The 18,077-nt window shown below is 37.9% G+C and overlaps 1 protein-coding gene across 8 annotated transcripts in view; it reads right to left on the reverse strand.

Moving 5' to 3' along the window:
* UTRN (utrophin) overlaps positions 1–18,077 on the reverse strand; it is a 500,702-nt gene that overhangs the window by 257,699 nt on the left and 224,926 nt on the right. For all 8 annotated transcript variants that reach the window (XM_088023855.1, XM_088023858.1, XM_088023856.1 and 5 more), the window contains 5 exons: positions 14,507–14,642; positions 13,016–13,165; positions 9,846–9,921; positions 2,477–2,691; positions 45–162 (listed from right to left, as the gene is read on the reverse strand). In XM_088023855.1, coding sequence (XP_087879981.1) covers positions 45–162; positions 2,477–2,691; positions 9,846–9,921; positions 13,016–13,165; positions 14,507–14,642 — 695 coding nt within the window. The remainder of the gene's footprint in view (positions 1–44; positions 163–2,476; positions 2,692–9,845; positions 9,922–13,015; positions 13,166–14,506; positions 14,643–18,077) is intronic.

An 18,077-nucleotide genomic window follows, 5' to 3' on the forward strand; every position in this document is an offset into this window, starting at 1 on the left:
ATTTTCAGAGAAAGAGGATGATATATAAGTTTTTTTAAACATACATTTTTCTGTGATTGCTGTCCTCACATCTGAACTGGAAGCTTTATTTTTCAAGTTCTGTGCCAATGTAAAAACGTAATCAAGTTGAGGATGGCGTTGTTCCAAGTCAGCCTTTGTGATCTGTTAAGAAAAAAATGATTATTAATATAAGTTAATAAGCCTTACCCGAAGGGTACTACTAACAGAGCAAAACTGGTGTGCTGACATCAGAATTGTTTTCCTCTTATACAGGACAGTGAGGCATCAGCAATACAGGAGAAAAGAGCAAGGTTTGAAGTCAAAGGCCCTGGGTTCAAATCTCAGCTCTGCCACTTTTCATCTGGGTTACCTGGCAAGGCACTTGACTTTCTGTGTTTTTGTTTTCATGAAAAGAAATAATAGAAAACTTACAGCTTGGCTATATCAAGTCTGAGGAGATTCAATGAAGAAAATCCCTATGAGAAAATGGTCTGAAAACCTTAGCAATGAGTTCTGGTGATACCTTGCGTGTCTGCCCTACATGAGATATAAATACAAACTAATGTCATCTACAGGGATGGGGGTGAAACAGTCAAAAGATGATATTGGAATAAAACTAAATAATCTCAAACATGAAAAATGCTGCTCTAGAGACTCTGTCAAAGTGCTAATAAATAGGGGCAAAAAGTTTTAAAAGTCAGAAATATAGTGTGTTTTAAGCATAGAACTAATAAACAGCCGTAACGATTAGAAAACACAATTTCCAATAAGTACAAACAGGATGGCAAAGATTCTCTCCCAGCTTTTCCTCTTCATAAATTCACTAATTTTGCAGATTTCAATTAGCCCTAAAGTGTCAAATATTATTTCTAGATGGATTATTTACAACTTCTAATCCTGAATCCCAGAGAGACATTTCAATGAAGGCTGATTATTTCCTTCTAAATGGCCCAAGAACCTCTCAACACAACACATCTGAAATTAAATCACTCAAACCTCATCCACAGCCCATTTCTTCCATTCTTTATTTCCACTAATTGCAATAGCATCATGTTAGCTACTCAGAAAGGGCTCTTTTGCTTGCTTTAAGCATCTCTTGCCTCCAATTTATCCTAAGCACTAAAAAGCATCCCAGTCTTCTCATCAGTGCAGAGCATTGTTATCATCAGTCTGCAGCCATTAAAAAAGGAGAAGAAAAGGGGGAAAAGATGCTTGTCACCTGCTTACAGAGTAAAAGCCCAATGGGCCTATGCTTAAAACACGGTCAACGAGCTCCTTCCCAAAGTGAACTTGAACCTGTGTTTGCTATCTTACTTCCCACAACACTTCTTTATTGCATAAAATTGACCCAACATCCTTCACGCTCCCCTGCCCCATGTCTTTATTCACCCTGTTCCCTATATCAGGAATGTCATTTACTTCATCTCCAGAGGTCAAAATCCCACATAGTCTGCCTTCCACCACTGTGAACTAAGCTCCTTCCTCCCCCTGGCTCCCCTAACAGGTGGCTTGGACCTATCCCACAGTTTCTCTTAGATTCTGCCTTGCTGCAGCAACTTGTCTACCTATGTGCATTAGGTGCTTTGGCCTCACTGTGGGCATATTTGTAATCTGGGGATAAAACCAATACCACCTCAAAAGACTGTTAAAAAAGTGAATGAGATGATACATTTAAAATACTTAGAAAACTACCCAGCACACATTAAGCACCTAATAAAAGTTAGTAATAACTACTGTTATTATTTTATGGTGTATTCCCAATTTCTATCTCATATGTTTTTTTCAGTATCCCTATGCAACACATAGCCTAGAACCTAGCACACAATGAATACTGAACATCTATATTAGATGGTACATGGGGACACCTGGGTGGCTCAGTGGGTTAAGTGTCTGCCTTTGGCTCGAGTCATGATCCCAGGATCCTGGGATCGAGTCTCGCATCGAGCTCCTTGCTCAGCGGGGAGCCTGCTTCTCCCTCTGCCTGCCGCTCCCCCTGCTTGTGCGCTCTCTCTGACAAATAAATAAATAAAATCTTTTTAAAAAAATAGATGGTATATGTATAGTGACAAAATTCTCATCAGGAGATTCCCACTTCTAAAGCCAGCAATTAAATAAGCCTTGTTATGAAATAGTTGAAAAGGTGCTTCAGGAAAATATCCTACATCACAGGAGGCATTAAATCTCACACGAATTTACTTCTGTATTGATGTGCCTCACTTCGTGGGTATCAGATTTAGATTTAAAATACACTGAGTCTCTAACTTCACATTGGTAAACCTCATCTCACTAACACTAGAAAGGCAAGACAAGCTTTACTCTTTGGAGCCAGCCAAACAAAGCATGGAGGTTTGACAGATAAAGAGTTTTTTAAAGCTCATTCTCCCAGAGTTTAGGACAAACAAAGGAGATCCAAACAGATCTTGTCTGTTTCTGTGTTGTGGTATTTCCCTGACAAGGCTTTACATGATGTACTTACTTTCATTCGGGAAACTGTCTTATTGATCTCTTCTATATCCCCGACAGTGACAATGTTGGACTTCAACATCTGGTCGATCAGGACCAGCCAGTCAGCTAGCTCTGTGATCGTTTTATCCAGATCAGCAGGAACTGAAATTTCCGCAGTACGAGGAGACTGAGCAGGAATGTCTGACGCAGATGATACTAGCACCACCTTTTGGACACCAGGATGAGCTGAAATTTAAAACCGTGGCAAAGTATGAATACAGCATCTGATTCTGATGGTGGTGGCCTAGTGGTGATGTGTGTATGTGTGTGTATTTACATAAAATTTCATTTAAGTAAAAAAAAATTGTAGGAAGCTTTGATTTTTTTCATACTAAAATGACAATGGCATTTCCTGTTGTATCTGTATGTCTGTGGTAGTCATAAAGCCAATTAAATCGTCCCACAACATTCTGGGGCCACAAAAATTCAGGAGTCACTGACACTAAGAGAAAAGAAAATTAAAAAATGGGAGAAAATAAAAAATAAATCAACCATAGGAAAATTAGGACCACGATTTTATTTTGTCAAGATGTTTGCCTTAATTATAAAGTCAATTTAGTCTAATTTTCTATTCTTTTCCAATTATCTTGATAATACGAGTGTAAGTCATTCTTAATAAAATTGAAAGAGCCCCTTCCACTACCTCCATTTTGACCTCAAACTTTCTAACTGATTAAGTTCTTCTTTCAAGTGTATCTCTAAACTTAGGCAAAAGACCCAGAGGGCAAAGCATCCCCTGATGGGAAGCTAAACTACCCCCTCAAGCAATAAGGACTGCCCTGAATCAGCAAGTCCCTGCTTGCTTGACTCCAGGGAGATGTTTGACTTGACCTTCACTGCCCACCCGCAGGTACACACTGACCTTTGTCCCGCATTTTCCTTATATCAATCTGGAAGGATTTTTCAGCACTTTGGGGACAGTCTTTGAGACACTAGTCCTCTGTCTTCCTGATGTTGGTTTCACTGAAATAAATCCCTTTCTTCTTTCACCACCACTGGTTTCTCTGCCTTTGGATTTTGTCAGCAGCCAGTGGCCAAACTCAGCCTGTTTGGGACCCCGGGAGCCAGGGGTTCCTGCACCTCTGGGTCCCAGCTACAAAATCATTGTGAATACTTATGTTATAGTCTATGTATATATTCACTAACTTTCAGTTAACCCTTATCCTACAGCTGGACACTTAAATGGTTACTTCGAAAAGGAATGTGCAAGGATTATCTTCTTATGTAGCATATTTTGCAATTTTTTGATTACCACCTTAGTGTAAATTTCCCAAAGGAGAATTCCTGGATCAGAAAATGAAAAAGGTTAATGTAGCTAATACTTATTGACAAACTGTTTTCCTTAAAAGTTGGAAATCTGGACTTCCAACAGCAGGTATGGAACTGATGAACTTCCTACATCCACACCAACACTATTCTATTTCAGTGGATAAACACATCCTTCACCACTGTCTTCATTTCTTGTTTTTTTTAATTGTCAATGAACACAAGTATTTTCTCTGTTTATTAACCAAATATGGTATAATTTATAACTGTGTTCTTTATCTGCTTCCTTATCAGTTGGGATGAACTCTTTTTACAAGACAGATGAACTTTTGCCATATTGTTGAAAACAATGTTTCTACTTTAGGATTTAATTTTTGTTTCTTTTTAATATATAGATGCTAACAAACCTGCGGTGATCAAACCCATTCATTTGTCTTGGGGGATTGTTTTCCTAGAAAGTTGGACTCTTGTCTTTTCCAAAGATTTGATAAATATCTTTTTCTATTTTTTGTTTGTCTGTCTTTGTCTTGCTTTGTTTTTAAGAAAGGGAGGTTGGCTTTTTTTTTTTCTTTAGCTTTGATATAAGAGAGAATTGAATTAATTATTAGATACATCTGGAATCCACTTTAGCATACGGTACATTAAAAAATTTTCTAAAAAATGTAGTCAACCTATAAATTAAGCCCAATTCTAACAAAAATCCCAGCAATTCTGGGTGTAACTTGACAAAATCATATATTCAAAATCTGACTTTCAAATCAATATAGAAAAGGACCACAAACAGTCAAAGCAGGTGGAGGGTTAAGCCCTACTTGATATTTAGTTGTATCACTTAGCTAATAATGAATGGTTAACTCAGTGTTTTATGGACCCAGACATTCAAAGAGACCACTGGAAGAGAAGAGCCATAGTGCATGGATGGCAGAGAAACCTGACCTTGGCAGACTGCATTAAAGATCAATGAGGAGGAATTTACTGGCCAATAAATGATACTGGTAAGAGTGAACACCCGTGGCTGGAGCAAGGAGAAGGGACAGAATTTGACCTCACATGTACCCTGGGAAAATTAATTATTGGTGGATTAAGGACCTGAATATGAAAACCAAAATTGTTAAACTGTTAGTTGAAAACATAAAAACAGAATCTTTTTGACTTCAGAGTACTAAAAATGCCTAAAAACACACAAAAAGGGGAAGCTATTAATAGACCATTAATATTTAAGAATTCTGAAAACAGTACCATTAATCAAGATGTTAGAAGCCATGGACTGAGAGGTATTTGCAATGCACACTCTAAACAAGGAATCTGTAACCAAAATAATTTTTTAAACTCCAAAAATACTGACAGACAATCCACGAAAGAGGAAGCAAGCAAGAAAGAAACATGAGAAAAGGCTCAGTCACACAGGCGTCTGGGGAAAGCAAATTGAAATGAAATGCCTTATCTCTCTCTATAGGTCACAGGTACCCAGAAACCCTTCCAAGGGCTGTGGATGACCAAATTATGATTATCATAATAAGTGATTTGCCTTTTCACATTCATTCTTTCCCAAGTGTAGAGTGTTTTTTAATCTTTTTTTAATTTAAATCCAATTAATTAACATATAGTGTTTTATTAGTTTCAGAGGTAGAGTTTGGTGATTCATCAGTCTTATAGAATACCCAGTGCTCATTACATCACATGCCCACCTTAATGTCCATCTCCTGGTTACCCCTATCCCCTTCCCCCTCCCCTCCAGCAACACTCAGTTTGTTTCCTGTGATTGAGTCTCTTATGGTTTGTCTTCCTGATTTCATCTTGTTTTATTTTTCCCTCCCTCCCCCTACAATCCTTTATTTTGTTTCTTAAATTCCACATATGAGTGAGATCATATGATAATTTTCTTTCTGATTGACTTATTTCTTTTTGTTAAAAAAGATTTTATTTATTTATTTGATAGAGAGAGAGAGCGAGAGCAGGAACCCAAGCAGGGGGAGTGGGAGAGGGAGAAGCAGGCTTCCCGCGGAGCAGGGAGCCCGATGCGGGGCTCGATCCCAGGACCCCGGGATCATGACCCAAGCCAAAGGCAGACACCTAACGACTGAGCCACCCAGGCACCCCATCCGATTGACTTATTTAGCTTAGTATAATACCCTCTAGTTCCATCCGCATCATTGTAAATGGCAAGATTTCATTTTTCTTTTTTTGATGGCTGAGTAGTAGTATTCCACTGTATATATATATATACACCAAATCTTCTTTACCCATTCATCTATTGGTGGACATCTGGGCTCTTTCCATAGTTTGGCTATTGTGGACATTGCTGCTATAAACACTGGGATGCAGGTGCCCCTCCGGATCACTATACTTGTATCTTTGGGGTAGATACCTAGTAATTCAATTGCTGGGTCATAGGGTGGCTCTATTTTCAAGTTTTTGAGGAACCCCCATACTGTTTTCCAGAGTGGCTGCACCAGCTTGTGTTCCCACCAACAGTGTAAGAGGGTTCCCCTTTCTCCGCATCCCCGCCAACATCTGTCGTTTAATTTTAGCCATTCTGACTAGTGTGAGGTGGTATCTCATTGTGGTTTTGAGTGGTTTTTTTTACTCAAGGCTATAATGGCATGTGATATAGTAACGGACCAAAATGCAGAAGTGGATATGAGAATCCAGGTGTCTTCTAATTTGCCAGAAACTAAAAGATTTTCAGAAATGTAAAGCAAGGCCACTTTTCTAATTTAATTTGTTTTTGTCTTAGAAAAACTAGTTTCTAACTATATTTATAAAAATATATTATTTTTATTAACATATAATAAATGGATTCGTTATTGCTACTTTAAACAAATTAATAAATAATTCTTCAAATTTCTGTTTTATTTTTTGATTAGGTAAATATTTATAAACAGAACTCACACAGTGAAAGCTCTTTGAGGGTCCGCAATAATTTTTTAAGTGTAAAGGGTCCTGAGAACACAAAGTTGAAGCGCTGATAACACGTTGAACAATGAGAACCCTCACACGGCTGGTGGAAGGGTGAACTGCAACAGGCTGTCTAGACAGGATCTAGTCAAGTAGAAGTTCTCCATATTCTCTGACCCAGCAATTCTACCACTATATACCCTAGAGAATACCTCACATACCACTCTGCCCCATCTTCACTGTCACTTTATAGTTTCAAAACACTCAAAACAACCTCAATATTCATTCATTGTTTCAAACCATCAAATACCTAGTAGGGGCGTACCGTGTGCACGGCACTGTTCTAGATGCTGCAGGATGGGAGTGGGCATGACAAAGAGCCTGCCATCACGGAGCCTGCATTCCAGTGGGGTAGGTGGACAGAGGATATGAGGTAAAACCAATATAAGAAGATGGAGAGAGACAGGATGTATTGGAGATATGGTGGGCAGGGTCAGGAAAGGCCTAGCTGAGGTGACATTTGAGGAGAGAACTGAATGAAGGGAGTGTGTAAAACATGCAGATACCTGAAAAAAAGACATCTGAAGAAGAAAGAAAGAAGAAACAGCAAGCACAGAGGCCATAAATGGAAACATTCTCAGCATGTTAGAAATAGCAAGTAGACCAGTGTGTCTGAAGCAGAATAAACAAAGGGAAACATGGTAAGAAATGAGATTAGAGGGATGGACAGCAGGCAGATCATACAGAGTCTTCTGGACCACAGTAAGACTTCAGCACTCAGTATGGATGATGAAAGAGAACACAAGATTGTGGTGAGCCAGGAGGGACACAATAAAACGTATGTTTATAAAGCGTGACTTAGCTGCTACCAGAATAGATTATGGAAGAGTGGAAAGGCGAGAACAGAATCAGGACAGTGAGAATACAGGAGACTATTCCAGTAACACAGATAAAAGATGAGGGCGTTCAAGACCATGGAAGTAGCTGGGATGAGACACAGGACTGACAACTTGCCGACGGATTAGATGTGAAATCCGGAGAAGAGTCAAGGTGACTTCAAGTGTACTGGCCTAAGAACTGGCTGAACCCTCTAAAATTAAAAAGTGGCTAAAGCCATGGGATTGGTGAGCACATTAGAAGAGACAGTCCTGAGGACTGCGGTGGATCTGTGTGGTGGAGCACGACACACCAGTGAAAATGCACAGACCAGAGCTGCCGGCATCAAAATGTATGCTAGTGAGAAGGATCCAGTAGAGAGGAGAGAGGAAGTAAAAAGCCAAGAGAAGATGTGAGCCAAAGTCCAAGTGGAGGAGATGATCTTGGAAAGAAGGAGAGATAAATCTTCCATGGGATAGGAAGGAAGTATGCACAGTGTGTGAGGACAGATGTAGTAGGTAAACCTACTTATAGGGATTCTCTAATGGGAAAAAGAAGACCTTGTTGGACAAAAGGTATTTTGTCTTTTAAAAATGAGAAGAGGTCATTAGTTGAGAGATGGGTAGCAAGGGGCACTCAGAGAAAAGTACAGTAGGATTGCCTCTCAGTGCTGAGCACGCATTTGAGGAGGGTCAGCAAGAAGCTGACCTGGATAAACCTCAAAAACAATATGCCAAGTGAAAGAAACACTGTTCGAGAAATACCCAAAATAGGTGACCCATGGAGACAGAGCACAGACCGGTGGTCGGCACAGCGTGGGGATAGAGCGGAATGGAGAGACACTGCTGAATGAGTAAGAGGTTTTACTTTGGAGTGATGGAAATTCTGTGGACCTCGACAGAGGTGGTAATTGCACAATAAAGCGAATGTACTAAATGCCACTGGACTGTTCACTTTAAAATGGTTATTTTTTTTAATATATAAAAAAGAAGAAATTGAATTAGAACACTGTGTAGGAGGAGAGGGACACACTGAAATAAGTTTTAGGTCTCATACCTGCCCCAGGGACGAGTATTTTACTAAGAATGAACTACCCACCCACTGAAGGCGTAGTGTCGCTATACTTCTAAATGTGTATTAAAATGTTCTCTGTTCCTTTGTCATAATGATGCTTCAAAAGGTAAGATAACCTATTGCTCTTTCATAAAATGTATCAAGTCTGTTCCCTGTAGGTATAGAGTTGAGCTTGTGTTTGCAAAGCCGCAGTACACAAATGTGAATTCAAGTGTTTTGAATATAATCAACAGACCTATCGGGCCCCAGGTATTTGGGGGGCAAGGTACGGGGAAATATAAGTAAGACAAATTACAAACTTGGCTCTCACCAAGCTTGCAATCTCAGAAAAGTTTTTAAAAAACCCTGTCACTCATCACTTTTTCATAATCCTCAGAAGAAACAGGAGGCAGGGGAGGGACAAGGAAAAGGGGGAGGGGGAGGGAGGGGGAGGGAAGGATGACCGGTGGAGGGGAAGGAGAGGCAGAAGGAAGGGGGGAATCAGCAGCAGCCCCAGAGCTGGCACAGGGGAAGTGGGAAGTTAGGGTTCATCACACTTGGGGGTTTGCCTGGTGACTCAACAGAGGGGGAGCAGGGCAAGGGGGTTTCCAGAGCCTGCAAGGCAGTGATGAGCAGTGACCACAGTGGCTACTGGGCAGTAGCCTGCCCTCTACTCCAGACAAGGAGAGAAGGAAATGAAAGAGTGAGAAAACGCTTCTTTCTTCAAATCTTAGTGATCAGCATTTGTCGGTAAAGACCTTCCCTGGGGTGGAGAATTCTAAATCCCCACCTCTCACCTGGTTCCCAGGATATCCACCCAAACTTTTTGTTTTCAGTCATGATCAGTGTCTAATTAACACAACTCCAGAACACGTTAACATAGCAGGTTACAGCTGATGTCCTGAAAAACTGCATGTCCCCAGAAGACTATCCCTCCATTCACCCACCTTGCGTTCCCCTTGCCTTCAGGGGCCTCCGCGGAGGAGGCCCAGATCCCACTCTAGGCCCAGGAAAGGTGAGAAGTCTTAACTACCAAAGAAGGAATGCCTTGCACACACTAGGCAGTGAAATACGTTTTGTGTTTAAAAAAAAAAAAAAAAAAAACATTCTTTTCAAAATATTGAAAAGTAGAATAATAAATCACAATTGCATTGTTTTTAAATAAGCTTTTCTGACGTTATACTTATCATCATAAAATTTTGTTCTGCTTATAAACATTTTTTGTGAAGAAGTAAACTGTATCTTACCAGCAATTCTTGTCTGAGACACAGAACAAGGTTCCTGGATGCGTTCCTTCAATGTGCTAGGCACTTCTCTGCATATCTACAGCATCAGGCCAAACAAAGAGAAGAATACTATATAAATAAAGACGATTATATTTTTGAAAGAGGAAGTGTTATTCTAAGTGATAGTTCTGCTGCTTTTCTTCCCCCTCAACGCCTGAGCTTCTGTCTCCACCTTCATATCCACTGCAGTCTTCCCAGAGCCCCCCCTCCACTGACACTATGGTGAAGAGTGCAGCCAGTCCTTAGCTGTCCTAGCCCTTTGAAACACTGAATGCTGTCCCTCCCTCTCCCCGGGACACTGTGAATATTCTGCAATCCTGACTTAATGCCTCCCTCTCTGGTTGATCTTCTAAGCATCCTTCACCAGCTCATTCTCCTCTGCCAATCCATCAAATACTGACATTCTACACGGGAGGTTTTTTTTGGTCTTCTTACCCTTGGCCCTGGCTTCTCTCCCTGGGTCCTCATTCCTAATGGTTTCATTTATCATATGGAGCCTTAAGAGGCTGAAGACTCCAAAAAATATATCTTTAGTCCAGCTCATTCTGTCAACTGGATATTCAGACATGTCCAAATCTGAATTCATCATCTGTTTCCCTGACACTCCCTTCACAAGGTTGTCTAATGACTCTCATTGATCTTCTCAGATCAGTTTTCCTGTCCTGGATAGTAGCCTTTGCTCAGAGGAGTTCCTTGATATCTTGACGTCCTAAGGCTCTCTATCTTTAGGATCGCTCCATCCATCTCTACTGTGCAGCTATAGTGATCTTTCAAAATGTAACTTTCTTCTGCTTAAAACCCATCAGTAGCTGCCCGCTACTCTCAAGGTGGTGAACTGTTCTCAAGATGGAGCTCAAATTACTTATGATGCATGGGGAGGCCGCTAGGATCTGGTCTCTGCAAGCATCTCTCGTCCTTCCACTTCACATTGAGCTATTTCCAGAACCCAAATGCACCGTGCTCATTCTCTGTCTCCTCTAGACCCTTTCACTTGTTGCTGCTTCTCCCTGCAATGCCCTTTCCCCCATTCTTCATCTGATCCATACTTATTCATTCTTTATAAATTCACATGGATACGATGTCCTCCACAAAATCTTCCATGATTACCTCCCAAAGCCAGGTAAGTGCTCTACCTTTGTGTCCCTGTGGATACCTCTACCTTACAATTGCTTGGTTACTTGTCTCGCCCACAATAAACTCTTTGGGTTAGAAGCAGTGTCATACTCTTTGCTGGATTCTTAGTTCTCAAAATGAAAGCAAGAGTCCAGTCCAAAACTACTGATGAATAAATGCATGCATGAATGAAATACCCCAGGTTAGTATTTCCCAAAGTGCATTTATCAAAATTCTCTGCACAATAAGCACTGTTTGATACTGGACACTTATAATTCACCTAGGTGGAGTTAAATCTACATGAAATGCTATGATAAAGGAAGTCTTGGCTTTGTCTAACACAGCGCTCCCAAATTAACCAGGGTGCCCTATTCTACACAATGTCTACTGACATCCTTTGGGTTAAGAAAAGATGTGTGGTCTGATTGGATATACACAAACTGAGTCTGGCACGTCTGACACAGGGCCAACATGTCCAGACCAGGAGTGTAAGGGAGAGAGAAGAGAAGATGAAGTTGGGGAGAAAACAGGAAGCCAGAACATCAGGGGCCTAGTAAGTCACATTAAGGAATTCAGCCTTTCCTCCGAGTGAGATGGAAAACCATTAGCGGGCTTTGCTCAGAGGAGTTACTTGATCTGAATTATGTTTTAACAAATACTTTGGCTGCTTTCACAAAGGGCAAAGGAGGAAGCAGGGACATCAGTGAGGAGGCCATGGCAGAAATCAAGACAACAGATGATGATGGCTTAAAAACAAGTTAGTGGCAATGGGGTTCATGAAAAGCAGTCAAACCTGGGAAATTCTACAAACCTAAAAACAAGCTGAAAAAAATGTACAGAGAATACCCAATGTGCCACCCAACATCGACAATTGTTAGAATTTTGCTATATTCACTTTATCATGTATCTAACCATCTAGCCATCCATCAAACCATCCATCAAACAGATGTATTTTGAAGGAGAAGCTGGTGATGACTCCAAGCTTTGGAGTTTTTTTAAATTGAGATATAATTCACCTAAGATTGACTCCAAAGGTTCTGACCGAACAATAATGACCAATTACCAGCAACTGAGGTGGGAGAAGTACAGTGAAGCACAGGGAGGAAGTGGAGACCAGGAGCTCGATTTTGTATGTTTGAGACACCTATTACATAGCCAAGTGGACATGCTGAACAGGCCATTGTACAGGTAAGTCTAGAGTATGGAGAGAGGTCAAGGCCTGAGATATACATGTGTGAGTCATCAGTAACAGTGACTCATCAAGGCAGTAATTCTCAGTTAGAGAGTCTAGATCAATAAAGCATCTGCCTCATTAGATATAGGACGATGGCTATCATTTCAAGGGGATCAAGAAGGGAAAAAATGACTGATAAGGGATCTATCCAGGGACAGAGACATATACATTGTCTCAGACAGACCTCACATTCTGATATGGTATGTTCCAGGGCAAAAGAAATAGAAATCTATGATTTTATCTGCTTTTAATTGTTTTAACTGCAAAAAAAAAAAAAAAAAGTAATGGCACGAGGGAAAGGACCTCATCTTAGTCATATTTGTAGCATATGCTATTACATTCCACCTGGAACGTAGTAAACATATGAAGAAATGAATAAATCATTAAAAATAAATAAAAATAAATGAATAAAATTATTAAAATAAACCTACATATGTGAGAAGTCACGTGCAACATCAGAGCATTATTTTAGTGCTCTTAATTTACAATTTTATGATTTTATATGGTATTGTATTGGCCAATTCTAATATATATTCATTATTTAATGTAGCATATAACATATAGATCCCCAGACAAAATATCCCATGTAAAATAAAAAGTATTCTGAGGATATAGGTTTCTGTCCATGACAGATGAAAAAAATAATAATTACAAACATTAGTAAGCATTAATAAAATGTGCCCAAATTTGGGTATACTTGAAAACAAAAGTTATACGATCTCACTCCTTTGACAACAAAATCAATAACCATGAGAAAGTCATCACAGTAATTAATAATGCACACCTTATTCCATGTCGAATTTACAGTTCTTAAGCTTTCTGAAATTTTTTCTCTTTCATGTAAACTCAGACTTTTATCTGAAAGCATTTCCAATTCATTTCTATTCAACCATTTGAGTTTTTCAGCTTGTACGTCCATCTCCTGGGTTAAGTCCTAAAAGAGTCAGAATAGAGTTGCAGTTAGAAAGTTGTCATACTGGGAAAAGTTCAAGAACTGTATCAGAAATCTTTCTGGGAAATATTCTTATGAATGTGGACTTCTAATATTTTTAATATTTTCTTGGAAAATAAACATATAAGAAGCCTGAACTTATGTTAACAAACTGTAACTGATATGGGAATGAACACACACTTGCCGTGCGTATTTGTTTGAACTTGTGCTCCGGTCCCTCCCCTGACCCCCATCTCTTAACACGGTCATATTATATCATATTTACATTGATACTTAAACATATTGTTCTTAGATAATGAAAATAATGTCTATTCTAATCAAAGGCAAAAGAAAGAAACAACAGGAACACGTTAGGCGTCCATCTCTACCTCATCTCTACCTACCTATCCTAATGTACCATCCCACTCTTTGTGAGTGCCCCCAAATTGTTTACAAAATGGGATGTTCCAAGAAAACTACTGAAATTTTTAGACAAAACGGGAAGAAGTTTGTTAAGTATTTGTCACCTTTGAAAAGAAAACTTAGTAATTGTTTGCCACATTTTTTTTCATCATTATTAAACATTTCTTTCCCAAAATGCCTTAATCGTACTCTTTAAAATCTTTTATCAAATTAGCGGGTATCCTTTTAGGCATACTTTGATGCATGCACATGTGTGTATCGACACTCACACACAATTCCTTTTTTTTAGTAAAAATATGAGTACATTAATCTTATTGTTCTGCAACAAGTGTTTTAATTCTTGATACAAAAATATAAAATTTATAGATATAAAAAATGTATGGATATTTGGATATATTTACATATACTCATCGTTATGTATTTTTACATATTGTATACATATACAACTATAGACAATTCTTGTTGGTTGTGGATCAACAAAGGAAATTTGATTAGTAAAAGCATGATGCTAAGCCTGAAGTAAGCTGAGGTGAGTGACTCTCAAGTCAGAGTTTTCTTGTAAAACTCAATTTTATACCTAGTAATCAGTAATTATCTTCTAAATCTAAAAGCAAAGAACTATATGTCACAGTACTACTATATTCTAAAATGATGAAGTCTGTTTAAAATAGCCTAAAAATGTTCGGTCTAATACTTGAGACCACATGATTTACCACTTTTCTATGAGTGAAACCTTACCTCTGCAAGAACAAAATTATAGCTGCTCTTAAAAAAAACTTCCTCTTGAAAGTTCACCACATTTACCACAGGGTACAAAGTTTCTTCCCCTTTTCTTCTTCAGTCATGCAATATCTTATTTTTAGTGTAAATGTTCATGCACCAAAAAGCATTGGCAAATACAGAGACAAATAAACCACTTACTGTTAATTCTTGCAGGTTTTCTTCCAGCTCAGTGGTTGATCTCTTTTGCAAAGCATTCTCGGCCTTTGTTAACCAACAGATGATGTCATCTAGTCTTTTCCTATATTCCATCACCTGCTTACTTTCTCCTTTAAGCCTAAAAGAATATATTATTGAAAAACATTTACAGAAATTATCCAATTAGGCAGAACATTACATATTTGCTTTGGATATCCCGACTACATACACCATACACCACACAAACAAAAATTCCTAATAACTTTAATATCTATTTTTAAATGAGTGTTAATACTAATGTATACATTCTGCAATACCAAAGATTTTTTGATAATATGAGAATAAAAATTCTACCTTCATTAAATTCAAAAATATTGAAACTATATATATCTTCTCTCATCAAGAAAAATTCTGCAGAAATTTAATACAACAGATTTTTTTAAAGCTAGAGACCATGGTACAACATAATGGAAGTTAAAAAAAGAAAGAAAAATGTCTTTGCCTCAAAAAATAAGGAAAAACACGTAATTCTCTTTGAGTAGTGGATGGCGATAAAAAGTCATCATTATATGACATATTATTCACATTAGGTAGCAACTATTACTCTACTTTATTCATAGGAAAGAAAGAGTAAGAACAAGGCAAGACACTGAGAATGGAAAATTTTTACAAGTATTAGGAAACACTAAGAAAAAAATGAAAATTTGGTTAGCTCGTTAAAATAAGTATTGTATTTGAATATAGCACCAAGTTATAAAAAGAGATCTAGAAAAAAACAAAAGTTTTAAAGGATATAAGGAAACAAATAGTCATATGAATATAAAAAAGGAACTGCCTTAATTAGATCTTTTAAATGTTGTAAGAATAACATTCATAAGTATATAAACCATCTGTCAGAAGATGAGAATATGACTAGAACTCATGGTGAATAAGATTATGTATTTTTCAGAGAGGGTTTGAGAGCTATTTACAGTGTGGTGGTGGTATCATTATTTTTATAGTTGTGGTTATTAGCTGCTAGCTTAAAAATTGAATGCAATTTTTTAATGAATTGCATTGTGTCATCCTGAATAAAAATTTACATTTTTTATGGCTATGACTTTTTAATCACAAAAAACCTAACATATGATACAATATATAACTATAATCCAATGCTAAAGAAGTATTTGTGTATTTAACACAGTAATACTTGAAGGAGAGTATTTTGATGTTAAAAATGAATGAAAATCACTACAAAATCACAAGTTTACATTTTTAAGTATCCATCAGAAGAGAACACTGCTTCAAGATTAAACTCAATCAATCAAGCAATGGTACTAATTGTTAAAGATTGACAATACTAAGATAGGTAATTTACCCTCTATGTCAAAGATTCATTAACTTAGGTAACAACTTTGTAAGCACCCAAATACTATTAGAAAACTTGTATTTAAAAAAGAGTTGGAATTTATATTTCCAATGTTGCATAATCATGACTAACAATATTTTGAAAATATATCTATGAAAGAAACTAACATCAAAGTAATTTTAAGAGACATATTTGAGTCACACAAAGTTTTCATCCTCAAACTAGCTAAATATAATCCACATTTTAAATGTTATCACTAAGAGTAAAAACAAGTTATAAATTTATGTTCAAACAGGAGATAACAATTGCTCATTAAGGAATAACGGCATAAGTTGATGAACTGTGCAAATATTTAACTACAGGCACTCAATATAAAAACAAATTAAACTGTGTGCTATATTCCTCAACGACTCTGATTAAGAGTACACATACAAGCTCTTAAAATTGCAAGGTGGCCCCAATTTAAGATAAGTTACAACCTGAAATGAAGTTAAACATAAATTTATGAAAATAAATATTGCTTTAGTTAAAATATAAGATGTTGAAGAAGAGATTCACTATTCTTATCTCATCCCCAAGATGAGTAAAATATGTATTAGCTTCACCTTATTAGTTCCGGGAGCAATAACAACCACATTCCACAGAGATCCATTTGAAAATCTTCAGGAGAATTTCTGCTATTATTGCTAATACCATGCCAGCAGGCACATCGTTTTCCTTAAGAAGACCTGAGAGTTAGATGATTTCCAAGCTATAAAGGCTCTCCATGCAAACTCATTAGCATGGCACATAAAACGCTACGGGACCTCGGCTTCCAATCGCACCCCTGGTCCCCTGAACCCTCCTTGCCATGTAACTTTGCAGATCTCTCACCTGGCCATGCTACTTCATGCCTCCCACATTTGCCTGTTCTACTCTTTTCCCTAGAAGGCCCTCCCTAGGATGAACTTATGGGAAATTGTTACAAGCGCTTCAAAACTCAGCTTCAGGATCCCTCCCCTGGGATGCCTAAATTCCATCCCATCATCCCTGCCTTTGTGATGACACTGTATCTTCCTAATGATGTGCCCTTTAATCACACAGTATCCTTCGTCCCTTTAAACATTTTCTTCACCTTAGTCTCTGAGTTCCTAAGTCATATTTACACCCCCAAGGCTAAACACAAAACTCAATAAATATTGATCAAATCAATCAATCATTGGCAAAATTCAGCAATAGCATGCTTAGAGAAAAAGTTTTAGTTTAGCTTGCTATTGGAAGAACTAGATATTTTGAGTGTTTACTATGAACAGTCGGGGAGTCTCCTTTTTACCAACATTGTCTCATTTAATCCTCATAACACCTCTGAGAGGATATCACAGTTCTTATTCACAGAGGAGGAAACTTGGCCGGAGAGCTCTGTGGTCTTGCCGAATTTGTTCAAGCACAGTGTTTGAGAGCCTAAGTTTGTGCCGTCACTAACTTTCTGTGAGACTTGGACAAGCTACTTAAACTCTGCCCTCTGAGCCTGTTTCAAAAGCTGTACAATGGGTCTAAGCCCTCCTAGAGCAGTTGAGAGGATAAAATGAAACAATGTGTGCCAGGCGCCAAACACGGTCTCTAGTCACAGGCAATCTCTCAACCCAAATGTACAAACCATTATTTGCCTCTTAGAAAAACACACAAAACAACAGATGATGTGATTTTTATAAAAAGCCACCATAGGCCAAATATTCATAGTTCCATATTTTGTTATATTTTACATTGTAAAACTGGACTTGATAAAATATTAATTTGGTCTTTATAACAAAACAATAGCTTATCACTATATCAATCTAGCATCTACAGAGTTAAAATTAGCAGGAAAAAAAATGGGAGACTTTTCAACCCAAACTACCATTAACCTAAAAAGAAGATTGTTAATGAAGTAAAATGTGTTATGCAAAGTAGAAATCAACCATCAAATCTTGACTGTCTCAAAAATAACTTCAAATAATTTTAAGGTAATATATAAAATAATTTGTAATGCTGAGTATTATATTCACTGGTAATCAAACACTTTTGCAACCAGAAGACACCTAATAAAATCTGGGCATTTTAACAGAACCTGACATAAAAAAAAGCAAACAATAATTCATTGTATTTATTATATTACATAGATGAGGAATTGTATTATTTACAAAGCACTGGCATATATGGATGTAACACACCCTTTGACATTAAGAACAACCAAGTAAGAGGGATTTC

The sequence above is a fragment of the Eumetopias jubatus genome, unplaced genomic scaffold, assembly GCF_037043125.1.
Source record: "Eumetopias jubatus isolate StellerSeaLion01/CBP00866 unplaced genomic scaffold, mEumJub1_p1.0 scaffold_6, whole genome shotgun sequence".
NCBI lineage: Eukaryota > Metazoa > Chordata > Mammalia > Carnivora > Otariidae > Eumetopias > Eumetopias jubatus.